The sequence below is a fragment of the Botryllus schlosseri genome, chromosome 2, assembly GCF_051294905.1.
Source record: "Botryllus schlosseri isolate E-star chromosome 2, Bs_hap1, whole genome shotgun sequence".
Taxonomy (NCBI): Eukaryota; Metazoa; Chordata; class Ascidiacea; order Stolidobranchia; family Styelidae; genus Botryllus; species Botryllus schlosseri.
The window spans coordinates 14,356,631-14,377,184 of NC_137237.1; the positions used below are offsets into that span (position 1 = coordinate 14,356,631).

The 20,554-nt window shown below is 43.0% G+C and overlaps 1 protein-coding gene across 11 annotated transcripts in view; it reads left to right on the forward strand.

Annotated features, from left to right (window-relative positions):
- The window catches only part of LOC145433716 (echinoderm microtubule-associated protein-like 6), a 228,902-nt gene that overhangs the window by 206,020 nt on the left and 2,328 nt on the right, over positions 1–20,554 (forward strand). For 3 of the 11 annotated variants that reach the window (XM_080310904.1, XM_080310907.1, XM_080310909.1), the window contains 21 exons: positions 47–81; positions 138–204; positions 1,009–1,227; positions 4,632–4,777; positions 5,534–6,457; positions 6,516–6,590; positions 7,672–7,916; positions 8,958–9,099; positions 9,706–10,414; positions 11,457–11,537; positions 11,602–11,758; positions 12,792–12,904; positions 13,706–13,784; positions 14,675–14,812; positions 15,219–15,251; positions 15,791–15,915; positions 15,979–16,094; positions 16,578–16,691; positions 17,524–17,817; positions 18,950–19,201; positions 20,120–20,189. In XM_080310904.1, the coding sequence (XP_080167030.1) occupies positions 47–81; positions 138–204; positions 1,009–1,227; positions 4,632–4,777; positions 5,534–6,457; positions 6,516–6,590; positions 7,672–7,916; positions 8,958–9,099; positions 9,706–10,414; positions 11,457–11,537; positions 11,602–11,758; positions 12,792–12,904; positions 13,706–13,784; positions 14,675–14,812; positions 15,219–15,251; positions 15,791–15,915; positions 15,979–16,094; positions 16,578–16,691; positions 17,524–17,817; positions 18,950–19,201; positions 20,120–20,189 (4,134 nt within the window). The remainder of the gene's footprint in view (positions 1–46; positions 82–137; positions 205–1,008; positions 1,228–4,631; positions 4,778–5,533; positions 6,458–6,515; positions 6,591–7,671; positions 7,917–8,957; positions 9,100–9,705; positions 10,415–11,456; positions 11,538–11,601; positions 11,759–12,791; positions 12,905–13,705; positions 13,785–14,674; positions 14,813–15,218; positions 15,252–15,790; positions 15,916–15,978; positions 16,095–16,577; positions 16,692–17,523; positions 17,818–18,949; positions 19,202–20,119; positions 20,190–20,554) is intronic. The other 8 variants (XR_013913177.1, XR_013913178.1, XM_080310911.1 and 5 more) reach the window with 5 other exon arrangements.

Sequence of the window (20,554 nt, forward strand, 5' to 3'; positions counted from 1 at the left end):
ATCCTGAAATTAATTCAACACCAGTATTTACTTGGTTTGTTTACAGAATAGCCATGCTCCGCAATACCATGATAATAACAGGTAAGATATTTCCATCACTCACTCTGTATCGTTCAACCCAATGTTCTGTTTTTTAGGAATGATGCGTCCAAGTACAACAATTTGCCACAGCACATGGACCCACCAAAGATTATTGCCCAAACGGTCAGTGCCTCTTGTTGAGGCTAGTTCATCTGGTCATTTTCTGCCGTAGAGAATTTTGAGAGTCGGTATATATTACACCCGTTAGTTCTTTCGGTTGTCTGTTACTTTTCTCTTATGAAGGCCTGTTGTCATGGTCGGCTGACTTGAAGTGAAACACAAGTTGAAATTGATGCGAATCAAATATATATGCAGTGAGAGCTGAGACTGATGTGCTCTGTAAGGCTCTGCGTTACAAGTAATCTATTTACCAAGTCTTGTGAAAAATAGTAATTTACATCAGTGGTTCTCAACCTTTCAACTTGCGAACCAGTCAACTTTCAGAAAGCAAAATTACCTAAAATGTAATCACGACAAATTCATGCAAATCAAAGGCAAATATTGTAAACTTGATATAATGCTCTCTTTTTGTTATCAGTTGTTATATTTGTTTCTATTGAAGTTTTGGAAACATGATGTCATGTTTAAAACCACTATCTTGATTTTGATTGCTCAGTTTCTTTCAAAAGAAATGGGTCTTAGCTCTTTGCTAGCTGCTATTATACTGCCAAATGAAATTTTGTGTAAAAAGTAGAAGTAGACCAATTTGTGACACCAGCAGAAAAATATATTTCAGATTTCCAAATTAATTTATAATTTGATGTTTCAGTTCTCTAATTAATCGGCGTTCGACCAACTTCTTGCATGTTGGAATTTGAATTTAAAATATTGTAACATATTTGACGGACTGGCATGGAACTTGCACAGACTGGGGGTCGAGAACCACCGCTTTACAGTAGGCTACATAGTACTGCTATGTGCTTACAGACTGGGTCAGCGGCTGTGTTTGGCATCGCGAGGAACAACGTACCTTTGTCGGGACAGCACCCACCACCCATTCAGCAGAATTTTTCCCCCGCCAGAGCCCAGCAGCCTGCGGTCGCGTCACCTGCTAAAGACATTCCGCCTTCATTTGAGCCACGGAGGGGAAATGACTCAGGAAGGCAATTCCAACATAGACAGCCATCTAATGTGCCGTCACATCAGGTATAATAAAATGTAGCTTTGTAAGATGGTACTACTCTATTGTGTTGTGTGATAGTTCTTCTCTCATGTCTTAGTAGGCCTATCTATGTTGATAATAGCACCATCGCTTTTGTATCGTTATTGCATTTTATTTTGTTATAAACATATTTTGTTGATGACTTACAAGTAGGGATGGTGTGAACCTCGGAAAGGTTCAGGTTCGTGTGAACGCGAACCTTTTTGAAAGGTTCTGTGTGAACGCGAACGTGAACCCCATGACGTCACGTGACGTCATATTGCTAATTCCAACCCTACATTTCAGTGAAGTGATATATATCAATGCACACGAATGACAAGGTACCTAGCGAATGACACGATACCATAATGCCACAAGGCTGGAGGTACATACTGACGTTTTAAACGTCGCCAAATGTATCAAGTCAAATGATATTATAATCCCATAAAATCAATTATCTTCCGTCGCTGCCAACAATTTCAACGTGGACTTGCAAGAGAATATAAGCTTACGCCTGAAATCGAGATGGAACCCGTACGCTTGCTAGATTTTTTACATCAGACAACGATATCAATTCCATTGATTGGCTGAATAAGCATCATTCGCTGACTACCTACATGTAGCGTATTTCGTTTTTGATGTTGTGTGATTGCGGGTTAGGGTGGAGTGAAAATGACTTTTTTTTTCAAATCAAAAAAAGGGCTTCCTCAATCCTGACAAATGACCTAAAACTTCAATAAATAGTGACTTCAGGGTGTTGCCCCCATTTTCCAGCCGGCAACCCCCCAATTTCTGCGCGTGGGGGGGTAAAATGGCCCAACCGCTGGTCGTAGAGTCATGATATATAGCTCAAAATCTGCGGAAGCATCATGTTTCTATCTGTCTTAAGAAGAAAGTTTTCTCTATTGTGAACACAAAATGAGTTATAGCCAAAAAACAATACATACGCACATTTTTGTTGAAATTCAGCATTTATTCTGACGAATTGTGATCTGTCATCAGTTTTTTTGAAACTAAAAGTAACACACTGGCAATACCGAATATTGGGCCCATAATACAAATATATTCACAACACAGTCCTTTTAAAATCGGTTCAAAACATCATAATGAAACACCCACATTTAACGGCTTATTGAAAATGCATTTTTGTGTCAAATTTTTTCATCAGTTTACGAGACTTAATTTTTTGGCCATTGAGAGGCCATCTCGTCTTTGAAATCCCGAAACTTGTGCTGATGCTTCTGTTACGAGCTTTACATGTCGTTCCACTGTTTGATTGTGGCATGGATGAAACAAAATCAGAGGCTTCTCGCGGCATTCTTCCAACTCTGCATCAGTTAAGTGCTCAATCGTTGGAGGAAGTTGTTGATAAGGTTCAATATCAACCAACTCGTGGTATGCCTTGGCTTTGGGACACAGAATAAACGAATAGGACCCAAGTTCAATTGGTTGGAACTGCTATGACTTTCAATGTCCACAAGTGAATTTTATTCAGCGGCATGTTTTCGAAACGCAAGCACCTTGGTCACACCCTTATTTCGTATGTCTTCATTATCATCTACCAGCATTGCAATCATAATATTTTTGGGGTGTGCGGAATAACCGTTTCTTATCACCACATTCAAAGCAATTTTCCGAACGTTTCGGTCAGAGAAATTCAAAACCTGTTGAATCAAGTTGAAGATGTTTCTGGGTCCATGTGTTATATGTTTGTTTCCCTTGATCTCAAACCAAGTTGGAAAATATACTTCAAGGCAAAAACGAACCAGAATCTCTAGGTTCAAAGGCGGTTCATCAACTGTTACATAATACCGTAAAACTCTGCACTGCATCCTAAAGTTAGCCATCTTGAATGCGCAACTGGTGGTCCAACCTCCCAAGTAAGCCGGATCATCATCAGCATTTCCTTGAATAATTGCCCAGCACATTTATAAGCATATAACTGGTCCTTAAGTCACTAACAATTTCCGATGGGAGCTTTGGAAAGGCCATAAGTGGTGGCGAGAGCTTTTTGAATTGAGTAACTGGCCAACAAGATACACTTCCACGTAGTTTTTTTCCAATTGGGTGTGACCAAGGTGCTGGCGATTCGAAAACATGCCGCTGAATAAAATTCACTTCTGGACATTGAGAGTCATAGCAGTTCCAACCAATCGAACTGCGGTCCTGTTCGTTCATTCTGTGTCCCAAGTTGAACTTGGAAGCAAAGGCATACCACGAGTTGGTTGATATTGAACCTTATATCACCAACTTCCTCCAGCAATTGAGCACTTAACTGATGCAGATTTGGAAGAATGCCGCGAGAAGCCTCTGATTTTGTTTCATCCATGCCACAATCAAACAGTGGAATGACATGTAAAGCTCGTAACAGAAGCATCAGCACAAGTTTCGGGATTTCAAAGACGAGATGGCCTCATTCGCCGAAAAATTAAGTCTCGTAAACTGATGAAAAAACTTGACAAAAGAATGCATTTTCAATAAGTCGTTAAATGTGAGTGTTTCATTATGATGTTTTGAACCGATTTTAAAAGGACTGTGTTGTGAATATATTTGTAATATGGGCCCAATATTCGGTATTGTCAGTGTGTTACTTTTCTTAAAAAAAAACTAATGACCGATCACAATTCGTCTGAATAAATGCTGAATTTCAACAAAAATGTGCGTATATATTGTTTTTTGGCTATAACTCATTTTGTGTTCACAATAGAGAAAACTTTCTTCTTAAGACAAATAGAAACATGATGCTTCCGCAGATTTTGAGCTATATATCATGACTCTACGACCAGCGGTTGCCGAGATGGGCCATTTTACCCCCCCCCCACGCGCAGAAATTGGGGGGTTGCCGGCTGTAAAATGGGGGCAACACCCTGAAGTCACTTTTTATTGAAGTTTTAGGTCATTTGTCAGGATTGAGGAAGCCTTTTTTTGATTTGAAAAAAGAAGTCATTTTCACTCCACCCTATTGCGGGTCACGCTCACAGCATAGAGTCACTAAATATTCACAAACAGAAAGCTAGATATTTCGAACAAACTTTTGTACCAAAGAAGGTAAAATTTTTGAGATTGTAAAGCTGCATGCTCGTTTAGTGTTGATTTTTTATGCTGCCAGCGCCATGCATAGAGTGGCCCGCAGTTGAAATGCAATAAATTTCAACCAAATATGTTATAATGACGTGGAATTATAATATATGAAAAAGGTTCACAGTGCAGAACCTACCAAGGTTCGTTTGTGAACGTGAACCTCTAAATTTCCGAGGTTCACACACAGAACGCGAACGTGAACCTCACGTTCACACCATCCCTACTTACAAGGGTTGGTCTATTGCAAAAGGATTATAATTGTAATTTCAACTTGGTGTGTGTTGATTTTTCTTCAAGTTAGGTTTGGTCATGTCATATTTTTCTGCAGTATCACAACGCGCTCACACCAATATCAGAAAAAGCTTCTCCGACATCATCGATCGGTTCCAAAGGTCATCTACAAGATAACGTACGGACTATGCCTCAAGCTTTGCACAATCAATACACGCCTTATGGAAGTGATGAGCGATCCTGGTAAGCATTATTTTGCAATGTCCGTACTAGATGAGGTCACGCGTTCTTGATGAGATTGAGTTCATAATACTCACTTGTGATGGGATGTACACATCGTGTGAGGTTTCATATTACGTGATCGCTAATAGCATCGCGGCAAATCAGGTTTTGATAAATATTGTGAAATTGGATTGGCCTTCTCAACAAGGGCGTTCGTTCATGTAATTTGAAATAATATGGGACTAGTCCTATCTAGTGCAATCGCCAATCCGGCTCTGTTTGTATTTTGAATATATGTGCACTCCGGGTTACTGGATTCGGAACGCTGGTTTTTACTTGTGTTTTAGTGCAGTTATTGAAACAAAAATTAAAAAATAGAGATAATATTTGAATAGCACCAGGCTACAAATCTGTTGTGATGCTATCTTCAGCCCCCGGTAAAAATATGCAAGTGCTTGTATTTAGTTATTGGCAGTTCTCTCTGCACTTGTCCAATAAGCATATGCGACAGACTTCCAATACGAGTCTTCTACATCAGAATTACCATCCAGAGAGGAGATAGATCCAGGTACACGTGGTGTAAATACTAAAAAAAGGAGCACCAGTAAATAGCGATTGGCACCATGCAAATATCGATCAGAGGGTACCAGCGCGAATGTACGAATATTACCAAATCAAAATTTAACGCAAGTGTTTGCTCTCCGTGTAGGGGTGGGGGCGGGGGGGTTTAGAGAATAGTTGATTGCTTCTTTTAAAATATTGCCACTCCGAATCCAGGGACCCTCGAGCCGACCAAAGCTTGCCGGATCGTCACGTTCCGACCGAAGCACCACGGCGTGGATTCGAGCATTCGGAAAGGCCGGGCCAGGAAAGGCATACTCACCCGCAAGGTCCGAGACATCCTTATCGCGATTTCGAGACGAGCAGCGGGTACGCGTCGGAATCTACGCACAACACCGAGAGCTCGTACGGCGAAACGCAGCGGCAATACGATCAGCGGAGTCCGCATTTTCCGCCCGAAGCGCACAGGGACGATCGACTTCATCCCACAAACGAGGGGTACGCGAGGTCTCCCCCTTTGCAAAATCCTGATTATCGACGGCCCCAATTCGATTACCCACAGCCCGCTATCATCGCGCAGGGGCATAGAGATCGTTACAGCAATCATGAACAGCGGGACAGTTACGGCCCACCTGCCCGCGGTCCACCACCGCATGACACTAATCACCAACACGGTCCAGAGTACGACAGACAGCCAAAATATCCACAAGATCAGCAAAGATATCCTAGAAGTCCACCCGTTCGCGAGGACCCACCCAGGTCGCATTACCCTCCGAAGCAAAGCAGGGGTGATGAATCGGGGGTGGTGGAGTCCCACGTACCAGGCGTCCGGGCTGCCAGGAGTATGTTTGAACAGAGGTCCGATCCAAAACAGCCACCGCCAATCCCGAAACCATTGGTCGCCCCCAAACCGTTTGTCGCCCCGAAACCGAACCAGGCGAACGCACGGCCCATTCCGCCTCGACCTGCTCCAGTTTTGACGAGTCCTAGTTGGAACGAGAGAGATAACAGAGACAGATACCCTCCGGAGCCGTACTCAGAGCCGGGAATAAGTGCCACCCAGCCGGATGCGAGACGTCAGCCGTATCAAGTCAACCAACGGCCTTCACACAGTCAGAGTATGGATAACTTGGACGATAGGTATGTACGAGTTGGCGACGAAAGTTTTTGAGTATATTTTACGCAAATTTTATTACAGGTCGAGATATTATCGGTCTCCACCCGCTCGAGTTCCTGGCCCGCACGCGCAGAGCATGCAGAATCTAAACGAAAGGTACTAATTACTCGAAGTAAACTCAGCTAGGCGGTAGGGCTGGGCAAAATCGAGGACACGAGTGATTCGATTCTGAATCACGTATTATGCTTCGAGTTCAGTATTTGAGTACCACTCATTATGACGTCATAACATAATGTAATAAGATGTCAAAGTGCCAATGTGTACCTTTTATGCCACCACAAAGAATATATTGCCTGTTATCTATCACATTAAAGATACTTTATTATATTTATCGACCAAACCGATTTCATTGCACTTTGTGACAATGTTGTGGGAAGTTCATCACTTCGTAAATGTATTATTTCTAGTAAGGTTCTTAGCTTCCTACTATGTTTTGTATGCTGCAATACGGCCAATCAAGGTTTCAAGGCTACCACAGTGGAAAATAGTATCATAAATTGAATTCTTGCGAAGAGCGTATAATTTCCGTACTCAAAAAATCGTCTACTCTACTCTAATCATTAAAATTATACTCTATTCAGATTCGAGTACTCGAATCATTGTGCCCACCCTACTAGGTGGTTAGTGATGGAGCATTTAGGAAGTGTTCAAGTAGGTTTTCCCTACATGTACTGCTTGGTGGTCATGTTTGAAACTAATTCCACTTCTACTACAACAGTTTTTTGGGCAAAACTATTTACTCTTTACAGTTTTAGTTTTAAAAGGTAGAAGTAACAGTTTTGGGATAAGTTTCCGTCACTTTTATCAGTAATATTGTCGCGAGAACTGCTGGGAACAGCCCCATTTCATTAACAGTAATTGGTTACTGGTAAAGGTATGCAACCCCTCGATCGAATCAACCTTTTGAAACTAGTCACTCAAGTACTTTTCATAGCCTTCATTTTCTGCGTCCACTTGAAGTATGCTGAAAACCGGTCTGATTTGAGATCTCTTTTCCGTTGGCAATTTGAAAACCTACATTTCTTGCTTTCTTTCACGTTTTCGATACTGCTATTTCTACTTATAATCGAGTAGAAAATTTGCGACGTTACAACTACTTGGTAGCAACCTTGACTACTTCGACCACCTCTGCATATGGTGATGTTCTCGCTTATAACACTGAGATTTGGTGCGTTAGACCCAGGCCGGCGCCGGACACAGGCGTGTATGCCAGAGAGCCGCAGAACCGGGGGGATCGTTCTGATGTGAACTTCGATGAGCCACGACCCGTTCGCGAGGAGTATGGCAGAAGCGATTACCCCCAAACGCGACGGGACAATTTTCAATCGCCTCCGCCTGCCATCGACGACCGGCCGCTTGTTGTTGCTGTCAAGTTCAATCAAGATTCTGGGGTTTCGTTGCACGCCGCTAAAGAGCCGCCAAGTACGTATTTTTTGGGGGCTTTGGCACGGCTACCAGTGTATTCGCCACTTGGCGGCCCATAATCTGGATCTCATAACCTACCCCTGCCCCGTCCAAACCTTATGTAATTCCTAACCCTAACCTATCCCAGGGGTCATGAACCTGTTTGAAACCAAGAGCTACTTCGTGAGTACTGATTATAGCGAAGGGCTACCAGTTACTCCCTTAGTTTACCCGTAAGTGGTTGATGTTTTTCACTGCGACATCAGAGCTCTGGGCAGGGTTTCCTCTCCTTACCAAGAAAAGATAACTTTTCCCACGACTTTCGCCAGTGTCTACAAGTTTAGTTCCGTTGCTCTAGGCTCCGAAGCGCCAATCTCTGCGTCGAGGCTTGGGAGTATAAACTTGACGAGCGGCGACTCATTGATCGAAAACTGCATTCACATGTTCCTTAGGGTTGACTGACCCATGGTCAACCGCTGTTAAGATGAAAGCCTTCTCCATTTCGACCTTCAAAGCTGTCAGTTGAATATTTCCTTACCACCACTGAGGACGACTCATCGGGTCCTTACGAGAGACCTGGTGCCCGTAGGCACCGCGTTGGTGACCCCTGCCCTGACCCTCATGTATTGATACATACCAAGTGCCGAAATAATCATATTCAGTGAAACATCAATTTTCAAATTTATTAATACAATATCATTGCTTCGTTTTCCTAATAATAAAATAATTATTACATTTCTAAGGCCAAATTCACCAAGTGAAGTGTATCGCAATTCACGCTCATACTGAGTGAAACGTTCATTTTAAAATTTATGAATACGATATTGACACAACACCTTCACAATAATAACAGTTGGGCTATTACATTTCTAATCCACCAAGTGCATGTTACAATTCGTACACATATTCAGTGAAACATTCATTTTTGGACTTATTGATACAATATATATACATCGCTTCCATGTTCGATGCCAATGCCAAATTCACCTTGAGTGTCGAAATCACCCAGAATTCACTGGTTCTAGGGTCGTGTTATGCTCAGTTTGACTTGTTATGCAGGGCGACGCGTATCGTGGAGCGATTCGAATAGGCAACAGCCGCAGAGAGACGACTCTTATCGTGACGGAAATGTTGGGCAAAGCGGGCCGGCAGAGCCTCCTGCGGCATACAGCAGGCGATCTTACACGGATGATAGAAATTGGTTAGTGTTTTCAGGCGTTGTGCGGATGGTTTGAATTCAGTGACTCGTAATTTTTGGCGTGACAAACCCTACTTTTGGTTTTGCTTCTCTTTGAACTGATGAATTTTAATGCAACGGCTTCCAACCTTTTTGTAGCTACCATATTTCCAATTTAAGGATGTTCCACAACGCGCCTTTAGATTTGGTAAGTTGATTTAAAAAAAGTCTTCGCTCTTTGCTCAGTCTTACTCTCGGCGTGTTTGGGAAGCTGATTACTAAAAATAAAAATCAGCACCTTTGCGATCCCTAGGTTGATAAAAACGCAAATCGCACATTTCAATTGCGGCTTTGCGATCCAGAAATTTTCATCGCTAGAGTCAGTAACGCAGCACGCTCGCTTTTAGCCTTTCGACCTTCTTTGCGAGTTCTCAAGATTTTCGTGTCTATTCGTTATCCGCAAATTATATTACAATATCCGTTAGTTTTTTATGTATTTGCACCGAAAGATGAAGTACGGTGTTCGAAGTGAACCATTAGATTGTATGACTTGAAATAGTCTCATGTGGCATCTGGAACTGTCTGCTAGAGCTATTCCTATTTTTTTTCAAAAACCCATCGTCAACACAGGAACAACGGACCACCTAATGCGCAGCAGAGCCACCCGCCTAGCTCGCGACAGCCCGATAATACGAGAGAAGACGAAAATTATGTTCCTGACATTGTGTCTCGGAGCTACGAACTCGCGAATCAGGCGCAGTCATCGCAAGGGCCCGATCGTTATTACCAACCGCAAGACGAAAGGAACATGGAAAATACAGACAGGGGAGCCCGGCCCCAAAGTGTCTCGCGGCTTACAAACCAGTCGACCGACCGCTGGCCTACGCCTCCACCTCCCATTTCACAAGAGCAAGCACGCCAGATAGTTAGAGACGCAGAGACGCATCATCACAATCAACAAGCAGGTTCCGAAGATTGGCGCTATACCGACACCAACGCCACCCAACCGTACAGTGTTCCCAATCGTCAGAGCCAGCATCACGCAAACCAACCGCGGCCCCAGCCTTTGGTCCAAATACCTTCGTCCGCGCCACAGCCGAATTACGACTCCGAGAGTTCAGAAATTGACGTCGACGCTCCTACTCCGCCTCCCTCGAAAAACCGCAAGCCCGCGACTCTGTTTGATCCGCCCCGGGGCGATTCTCCATACGAGAGAAACAAGCCGGTCCCGGTGGTGTCCAGGGACCCGGCCGAGTCGTGGAGAATTGTCGGGGAGCAGCCGGTCATTAATGGCGACCAACCGAGGCACGTCAGTCGTCCACAGCCGCATAATGCTCAGGTGTGTTACATTATTTTTTTCTCATACAATTCTAAATTTCACCCCGGAGTTATTATATTTCGTGATATGATTGTTGATATACTATGTTCTTTCCAATTCTCTACTCGTTGCTGATGATTACCTTTGGCCAGTGTCAGCCGGAAAGATTCGGGTTTATTTCAATATGAATATACTTTTCAATTGTTTAGTGTATATTTGAATAATGTATTCATATTGAAATAATCCCAAATATTTTCGGGTGACACTGGTTGGGGTAATCTTTGGCAACTAATATAGAATCGGAAAGAGCATTGTATATCAAAAATCGTAACACTAAATATGAGGTGTCCTTTCCAATTCTCCACTAGTTGCTGACGATTGCGCCTGACGAGGGTCAGCCGGAAATATTCGGGTTATTTTCAAATTTCATGTATTAATCTATTGTATGTTGAAGTTCTGTACCTTCAAGAAGCTCTTCAAATATATATATTTGTTATCAATCCTCCAGATATTATCAGATCACCGACCTCACTGGAGGTTTTCAAGCGTAATATCGAGACTGTTCTCTTTATTCATGCATTCCAACCAGGACTGCGGTGTCGGTTCACTTTACTTACCACCAATTCCAGCTCAGGTTCACAGCATTTTCTTCTCAGAACGCGTACTCCGCGTATGTGAAAAACTCAAAACTTTAACGACACGTTTCAGCACCCTAGCATTCGCGAACGTTTGGTTCGATTTTTGAAACAGTTTTAGTCCGAGCCGGAAACTTTTTAACAAACTCCAACTATTACGTGTTTCTTCAACTCTTGATTCCAATGAGTGATACAAAGTCTCTGTGACTCCAACTCCAGGGAAAAATTTTTACCGATCTTCGACCCCACAAGTTTCCTGATTCTAACTGCAGCCTTGTTCATTCTTTCATCGCCACTATGCTCGTACATTTCGTTACGGTTACTAGCCCTTGTGTACAACGGCCTAGTGTAGAGCTGATACGTTGCTATATTTGGCGCTCTTTGAGTCAGTACATTGTTCTTATTACTGTTATTATCACCACGCACAGTACCTTCCCGATCACGAACCGAGCATGTCGAAAAACCCTCCACAAAAGCCGCACAGGAACTCTACTAGTCTTTCGCCGAGGGTAATTCCTTTGCGTTGTGCCCATACCCGTTTTTTTTATCTTCACACATATTAATATTTCCTAGCTCGCTCAAGCGACTGTTTCGGACGAGTTTGATGTGCACGCTCCGCAGAGGTTGCGCAATGAGTCGTCACGAGAAAAAGTGCGACTCGGCAAATCCGGGGCTCTCGCGAACCGGAAGCCTCCCAGCAGGCACGGAAGCGCCACTAATCTGCTGGATAGTAAGTTGTTTTGGCTCGGTCGGCGATGTTATATTTCGGGGTTTGGCGTGCTTGTTTTGATTGCGAATCTGTGATGTAGTTGGGAATTTAATTTATTATGCAATTGTATAATATATTTATGTTGAAAAAAATTTGAATATATTCGAATTCGCCTATGTCCATTAGGGGTAATCGTTATCAACTAGTTGAGATTTGGACAGAACTTTTTATATCAATGGTCTCTCTTCGAAATCTCTGCCAGCTGCTCACCAATACTCCTGACGAATGGGTGCCGTAAGTATTCTGTGTATTTCAGTATCAATATATTATTCAACAGTGCTCTATCTTCAAGAGTCTCTTCATTTTAATTTGATGAGATATTTGCTCCCGTCTGTTTGTTACGCCGCTTTGCGTCTTGTGTGTCACATTGTACACAATATTGCGATTGTTATTGTTTCTCTTGTCTTTCGACATCAGGGGCATTCTTCAGTATTGTTGTTTTTTATCATTTGTGTACATTCGGTTCCAGATTCAACATCTCATATTAAGATCGTAGTCGTTCCGATAATGTGACATGATTATACTGACAATGTTTATTAATCTTTGATGCTAATCTTTATTTAATCGGCTACATTCTACATTAATCCTTTAGGCAAATGTGCTTCACTGTTTGTCATCTTGCAGGCCACACCGGCCGGTACAATCTCGTCAGTGTGCAAATATTTGCTGCGTTTTCATAAACCGAACCATGTCGTACGATACTATTGCGCAAACGGGAGTTGATTACATCATGTCGAATTTCATGAACTTTGTAGGAGACGATAGTAATTGTCTGCCAAATTACTGTCGGATTTTTTGACCTTTGACTTTGATTGGATCATTTCACTCAATTTTACGGTCGATTGCTGGATTGCGTGTTCTTGATTGCTGAATGGCCGTAAGCTGACTGCAATTTCACGAATTGATCTTACGCTTTTTGCTAACGATACGCGATGTCACATTCTCGCTCTGCACTTCTATCACATTCGTTTTCTGAGTCAATGCTAATTTTCAGTCGGGAATGACGACAATTATCAAATCGAAGTGACCGACAGCGATCTCTCGTCGACGAACAACAAAATGGAAGTGCATCGCATGGAGTCGATGAGAATGCTGGAACCGGGGAAGGTGGGTTTTCCGCGATTACGACAATGTCATCCCGGCTCCCTTGCGTCTCTCTTCCAGACGAGTCAGTGACAGATGATCACGAGACCGATATACTTGATGCAATAAAAATATGTCCATGACTTATTTTGTATGCGATTGGCTATGGCGGGATTCCGAGTTTGAATTGATTCGTATCATGGCGTAGTATATGTAATTTATAACTTCATTCCGGTATTTTGGCCTTCGAAATGGTTGCCAGTAAACCATGCCTGGGATCTCAAAAAAATGTGTTTGATCAACGTCTGTGCAAGTGCATAGGGAGAGGTTTTCTAAATCCAGAGGCGATTAGTAATGAAGTGCTTGCAACTTTTCCGTGGTACATGAGTAGGTTTTGTCTACATGCACCAACCACATGCACAATTAGTTGTGATATTGGGCTACTTCATAGTTTTCGGTTTTTTAGGCACGGAACCTAGAATACGTACTTTTTTACCTACATTGAAATCGCCAGTTCTGCTATTCGAGTGGAAACTTACGACCTTAGTCATGTTTAGACAACCTCGAAATTGTTGGGGATAGTGTTGTGCCATTGATTGCTTGTGCTTGCCCTTTACCCGGGTGCTGGTTGATTGGTGCATACTTTTTGCGGCAATTAACCCTAAAATACTGCTGAAACCTCGTTCTTTATAGTTGCATCGAGAAATGATGCCAATTCTTTTGCCGAATTTGATAATGCAACGAAACGTCTGCAGACCAGACAAGATCGCGCAATTATAATATTGCTAAGCTCGCACGTCGCATGTTCCTACTGTTTAATCATAGGGAAGGACCACTAAGCACGAGGCAACGCCAATCGCGTCGGAAAAGACACGAAAACCCCCACAGAAGACGAAACCAGCGGGTGAGTTTATAATTGTGAAATATTCTAGCTTTACCATTGTTTCTTTGAGCGTTTTGTTCCGTGTCTAATGTACCACGTAAATTCAATGCCTTAAGTTGCACACTAGTTTTATACTTCTGGCACACTGGGCTGGTAAGAGTTTATCTGAACCTTGATTGGAGCCAGTAATGTGTTGTGCTGTGAATTCTAAAATCTAGGGATTGCTTATTTATTTGGTACTAACGACTGCAACGTACAACTAGAAATGACTAAAGATTATTATCTTGCATTACTTTTGTAATCTGTGCCAGTATTTCTTACCAATATGAGAATATGCCACTATCTGCAACATTGATCGGCCTGTTCACTAAATATATCGACCTTTCTCAAACTCCGGGCTAGATTAATTGAAATCGATATATGTAGCTTATAGTGTTATGAAAATCTCGACCGAACACTATCATAGGGTAACAGTATGTGTGTTGTTTCATCTATGAAATTTAGAGGCTTGTACGTCTTTAAAGGCTTGAAAAATCAACGCACATATCCTTGTTCTCGCGAAGTCTGACTGCTGGTGCACATAGGCTTAAGTACATGAACCAGAGATAGATTTAATGAATTGTGAAAATTTGAGATATGTTATACACCTTCATTCAGCATCTGATGCCACTCAAAATACAATTGCGATTTTCAAATTTGAGAGCGTTTATGTGCTGTGAAGAAACCAGGCACATATCTGACACTGCCGATAGAGTTGATGCGTTCAGCAAAGCACAGGCGCTGTCAACTTTAACTGTCTTTGAATAGGCCTCTCACGTTTGTAGTATGTATACCAGGACCGGCGATACAACTTTTTGTTGTCTTCGATTCACACATTCAAAACTGTCTTGCTGCTTATAACGTGTGTACAGAAACAAAACCGGAGGCCAAGAAACCCGAATCCAAGCTTGTATTCAAGAAACCGAGAGAGGAGGTGGCCAAGACAACTCCAATGCCCACCATTACGGAGCCATCTGACCCACCTGCCAGGCGGCCTCCAACTTATCTAGGTTTGTGGTTTGTGTTGACATAGATTTCGTAACGTAAACGTAGAGTGTAGTTTGTGGGACATATTGGACCGGTTTTATTGTTTGAAGTCAAATATAATTGTGATGTGACCCGGTGGGGTCGTAATGGCTATAAGCAGCTTTACATTGCATGTGTTCAAGGATAGTTCTGAAAACAATACTTGAACAAACTGCATTATAAAAGTGGAAATGAATAACTCTGTGTACTGTTTTTTAAATAACCGATTTTTACCAGCTTCTGTCATCGGACTGAATTCTGAAATACCATTCACATATTTCTATAGAGCTTAACTATCCAGCACTAACTTGTCAATCACCTCCATTTCTGTCTGCTTGTTCTTGTAACCTGCCTATTCTGAAGCGCTTACGCTGTCTCCTTGTTTTCTAGGTTTCGGTCACACAGTTGAAAAACCCAAACCAGGTGTGTTGTGTTCTTACGATTCTTTTTGTTCATGGCCCGGCGAATATTTGGTTTTGTTACTGACACGGGCTAACTGTGATTGTGTATTTGTTAGACTACCAGAGTGTGTAGGTTTATTTGTGAATACTGTTACGTACTTGATCTCACCTCAAGTTTAGTTTGATGATACTTTGAAATAATCGTCTATAGTTGTCATCATCTAACAACTGCTCTTCCTAGATGAAATTGTGCATGCTATACTAATACCCGTGTGACCATTGAAATTATATTACAACCGTAGTCTTTTGATAACCTCGCGTGTTATGCTGAGTGAACCCAGGCTGTAAATTGAGAGTCGCTTTGATTGTTGTTGTTGGAAGTTCGTAAGAGTTATCATGTTTTGAATGTGCTTGTTTGTGAGCGTCGTGAAATTCTACAGGGTTTTTCCGCAACGTTGCGATGTGTCTGCGCAATTGCTTTTTGTCACCAAGGTTGTTTTTGCTTTGACGAATTGCCTACATCCTATTACGGTCGCATTAGTGAATGCGTTTATCTTTCAGATATACTCAGCCAGTTTAAAAGTGCGAAAACTTCTGCGATGCGCACCGCCGCGGAAAAGCAAGACAAGGCTTTGAAATCGGTGACTGCCCTGGTCAAGTTCAACCAGGGCAAAGGCAAGAAGGAGGTACTATTTTCACTTTAGCAGGCCCGTAGATAGTTGTCATATCTCTCGCACGCGTTATTGCAGGAGAAAAAGCATCCACAGCCAAAGACAACACCTGCAGAGCGGAATGCTCGGGTTTTGGACAAAATGAACCTTGAAGTCTCGGTGCCTCGGGATGAACACCCCACTGATAAAGACCGGTACGATATTGTTGTCTCAAAATTCACTATTTAAAGAGCTTCTTGGAGGTACAGAACTTCATTATACTATTGATTAGTATATTCATATTGAAATGAACCCGATTATTTTTGGCTGACACTCGTCAGGGGTAATCGTCAGCAACTAGTAGAGAACTGTAAAGAACATTGCATATCAACAATCGTATCTCAAAATATGACGTTACCAGCATGAAATGAGATCTCAAGTAAGAGAGCGTTCAATGTAATATTTTAAGATGGTACATGAACTCCTTCTGTTGACAAAACTTGGGCTGATGTATTTTGATAAAGGTCGACTCCAAGGCACGCAGACGCACTATAACGCAGAGCGAAGGTTTTGTGTGATGGGTATTCTGTTCTTGTTCTGATCTGAGTCTGGAAGCCCTGAAAAATAGGGATTAATCTTGAAAATAAGGACGGCATGGCGACATTGGTTATAGCGATTGATGCAATGCGTTTTCTTAGAAATCCTTATCACCGGAATGGAAACGATCGCGGAAACCCAGGCAGGAATTCCACTCGTTCCAGCTCCACCGCTAAGCACGACAAATACGAAGGCGACGATGACAATAGCTCGAGGTACGCTCCGTTGTTTCATGAAGGAGAATTTCCACGAAACGCGTCGACTGTGGCATGCTTTGGTTTCATTCTTCAGACACGCAGACGTGCACAAGTGGTCACCGTTGGTACTCAAGTAGCAGGAACACCGTTAATTTATACCGAGTACAAGTAGTCGTAGTAATTTTAAAGTAAGTCAAAGAGTAAGCACTCTATGCGTAATTTTGCCTAAAATGTATACTGTCAAGTAGAAGTAAAGTATTCTATAATCAGTGTAAGTAGACAAAACCTACTTTGGGTACTTTGTCGTAAGTCGACAAGATAGTGTACCGGCTTGATCGGTAGTTCGTGTGTTCAATCCCCAGCCGGGTCAGACCAAAGACCTGATTAGAATCACCGGTATCCATGACTTTTCGGCTTGGTGCTCAGCTTTACCGGATAAGTATGGAGGGGTGGTGCAAGACTTAAAAAGCCTTGCAAAGATATATCTGCACCTTCGTTGTCCAGCGGCATATGCACATCAACTGCTCGTGGTATGCATATGCACAGATCGTGTGTGCTTGTGTATGTATGTCATGAGTTGGTGTATATGTCACAAAAAACATCCACGGACAAAAATAAACGTCCTATTCCTAGTAGGGCTGGGCAGAATGATTCGAGTTGAGTATGATTTTTTTCTGTACTGAAATTATATTTTCCACTAAAAATTACTTAATCACCCAAAATAATAGTCCAGATACTATTTTCCCATCTTGGAAGCTTTGGAACTTCGATTGGTCCTATCACAAGTATACAAAACATTTACTGCCGAGCCACGCACGTTTCAAGGAAAGTCACACGAAAATTTTGGCAGGAGCGAACGGGACCGGCACGGCCGCGGGCGGGACCGTCACCGTGACGACGACAGCGCCAAGCACCGGGGCAGGTCTACTTCGAGGGGCAGAAATCTGAGCCCCGACCGGCGTCGGGGCCGCTCGTCATCCCGGGGCCGAGACATTAGCCCCGACAGGAGAAGGGGTCGGTCTACGTCACGCGGGCGGGACTTGAGTCCGCAGCGTCGCACGTCAAAGTCGAGGAACAGATCTCCGAGTCCGGACGACAGATATCGGCCTCGTTCGAATTACGACGAGAGAAGATACGACGACAGGTGTGGTGATTGTTGTTTTTAGAACGGCATTCGAATGAACTTTCCTTGAAAAAATCGGCATGGTTGTGCGGACGTTTTGTGATTCTGTCTGCGTCACGTAGAACAGGGGTCGGCAACCTCTTTGGCTCTGTGGCCCAGCTTCAAAATACAAATGCTTCACATTGAAAATTTATTGCAGCTGGGCATTGGTGTTCATTTTTGTAGTCGTTAGTCTAGAAATTTTGCTATTACTGAGGGTAAACAGCTGTCCCTAGTTTTTGGGCCATGTCGTTGGCAACCATGACTATGAGACCGTTATTAAAAGCGAGCCTTCCTCTTGTTTTGCCGCGAGTAGACGCTGCTGATCTTGATGACACTCGCAATATAGTTTTCATGTGAAATTAGCTTCGTGATTTGGTATGTCACAACTGGTTTTAGTGCTTTTATGGCAAGGTCGGGTTCCATCCGAAGCATTGGTAAAATAACATCCATACTGCCATCATCGGACTACCATGGATTCTAAAACAAGGGTGTTCGGACATATAAAACACCCCTCTGCCTTCGCTACTCCCACCAAGACACGTGTTTTAATTACAGGGATTAGTTTAAACTAGAAAAAAATGAGCGTTGAGCTCGACCTGTTTAACTTGAAACCTCAAGTTAACTTGCAATTAGGCACAAGACCTTTTCACGAACCAGAGGTGGCCGATCGCTGCAGTAGAGAATCTGTCGCATCTGATTTGCTGGACACAGGCACGTAGTGTGTTAATAGTGGTAATCGACTAACAATTGATTATAATACACCAATGAGTATGCAATATATTGGTAATAGACTGCAGATACATGAACCCATAATTTTCAAGCTTTCGAGTTCATGTATCTTTTCCGTTGTGCACATATTTTGTAAAGGCATATGTCACTTCGAATTCTCCGGTAGTGCACTGACGCTAACAATCCCGGTTCGAAGATATTTCTTCAGCATTTTAGACGCAATCACATATTTCGTGATTGCGTATTTCACTTCAAAATCTCCTGGAATGTCTGAAATTTTCGCTTAGAAAATGTTTCCTGGCCTTTTCTACGTAATCGAATATTGCCACTGTTTTTCCTCGCGTTTCTGTGGTTCTGGAGACGTGTCCGTTTTGTCTGCAAGGCGCCGCAGAGACGACGAGCCCCCATACAGGAGGTCGCACAGCCCAAACCGGTCCAGACAAGACGATTGGCGTCACGAGAGGGATCCGCACCACCATCCGCATTACGGGCGAGACAGGGGCGCCAGGGAGCCAGACTGGGTGGAGCAATTTCGACGCGGCAGGGACACGGGCCGCTCGAGCGGCGGCCAAGTGCGGCGAGCCTGGGTGAACGACCCCAGAAGGGTGGAGGTCGGGGTTGATGGGAGGCGGAGGTAATTGACAGAGCGTTTGCAAATATGATTTTTCTCTTACCACTTCTGAACGCGTGCCTGGGGCTGGGCGTGGGGGTCGAATACTCAAATCGGAGTAGGGCATCGGTTTTAAACCATTTTTTATCGCCGACCCTTCAAATTTTTTTACAATTGAATAGTATATTCATATTGAAATAGACCCAACACTCGTCAGCAACTGGTAGAGGTTCGAATATGTTTCCAAGCATTTCAACGTAATCACGTTATTTTCAATTGCATATTCCATTAAAAAGTAGCACATTTCCAACAAACAATATTGAAGTTCTGTACTTCTAAAATGCTATTTACATTTCTGGTTTTAAAAATATTCATCAGCATTTTAACATTGGTACGACTGCAGATATACAAAGTTGTTCTTTTCAAATTCTCTGCAAGTTGCTGACGAGCGTCACTCGGAAATATTGGGCTATATTTCAATATGAATATATTAAGACGATATATAGACACGTGTCAAAAGTAAGGTCGTAGGTCGATGTAGTTAGTTTTATGGTCGTGGTTTCCGCAGTGACCCTTCAGTAATCCCTTGAAATTGGTCTGGTGACCATCAAATGTCTCAGGTTAAGAACCCTTGGAGTAGGGTATTGATATGAGTAAATCTACAATTGCAATTCCTTCAAGTATCGGTTGCTTTCTGCCAATGTGATTATCGTTTTCCGTATGTTACTTGCAGCATCGAAACGAGAACGTAATAATTCGATTTTGCGATTAACTCCACATCCCCCGGCCTCAACCACGGCACTCGAACACCTTGCCTGCTCTGGTGGTTTACTTGCATGCGCACATAGAGAGACTTTTGTGCATGACCCTTCCGTGCATGCGTTTTGGTAGCCGACATAATCACGTGTTAGTTGAAATCATGTAACACGGTCCACACCATAGGGTACTTGACATGGACGCTTTCGAAAGGCAAGTGAAGGAGGCCACGGCGTACAACAGTGATTTCGAACAGGTGGGTTCGCTTCGAATGTCAGGGCCCTCTTAGTTTGGTTTGCGGTGGGATTTTAGTATCTTGCATCGAGCGTTCTTTCCTTTCTCCGCACAATCGCGGCCGGGAAGGGTACTGTTCTTTGATATGAGTTCTGCCTGAAGAATGAATACATTATGATCTGACTTTATCCGTTTGGTGGCACCAAGTTGTTTCTGGAAAAAGGGATCGCCAGTTACCCCCGTGATTGTCATGACCTTACCCAACCTCGACGCTCTGCCTGTGCCAATTACATTTCTAGTAGGGTTACCATACGTCCTCTTTTAAGAGGTTTTGCCCTCTTTTTTGACTTTTTTGAAAGTGTCATCGGAGGACGCCCAAATGTCCTA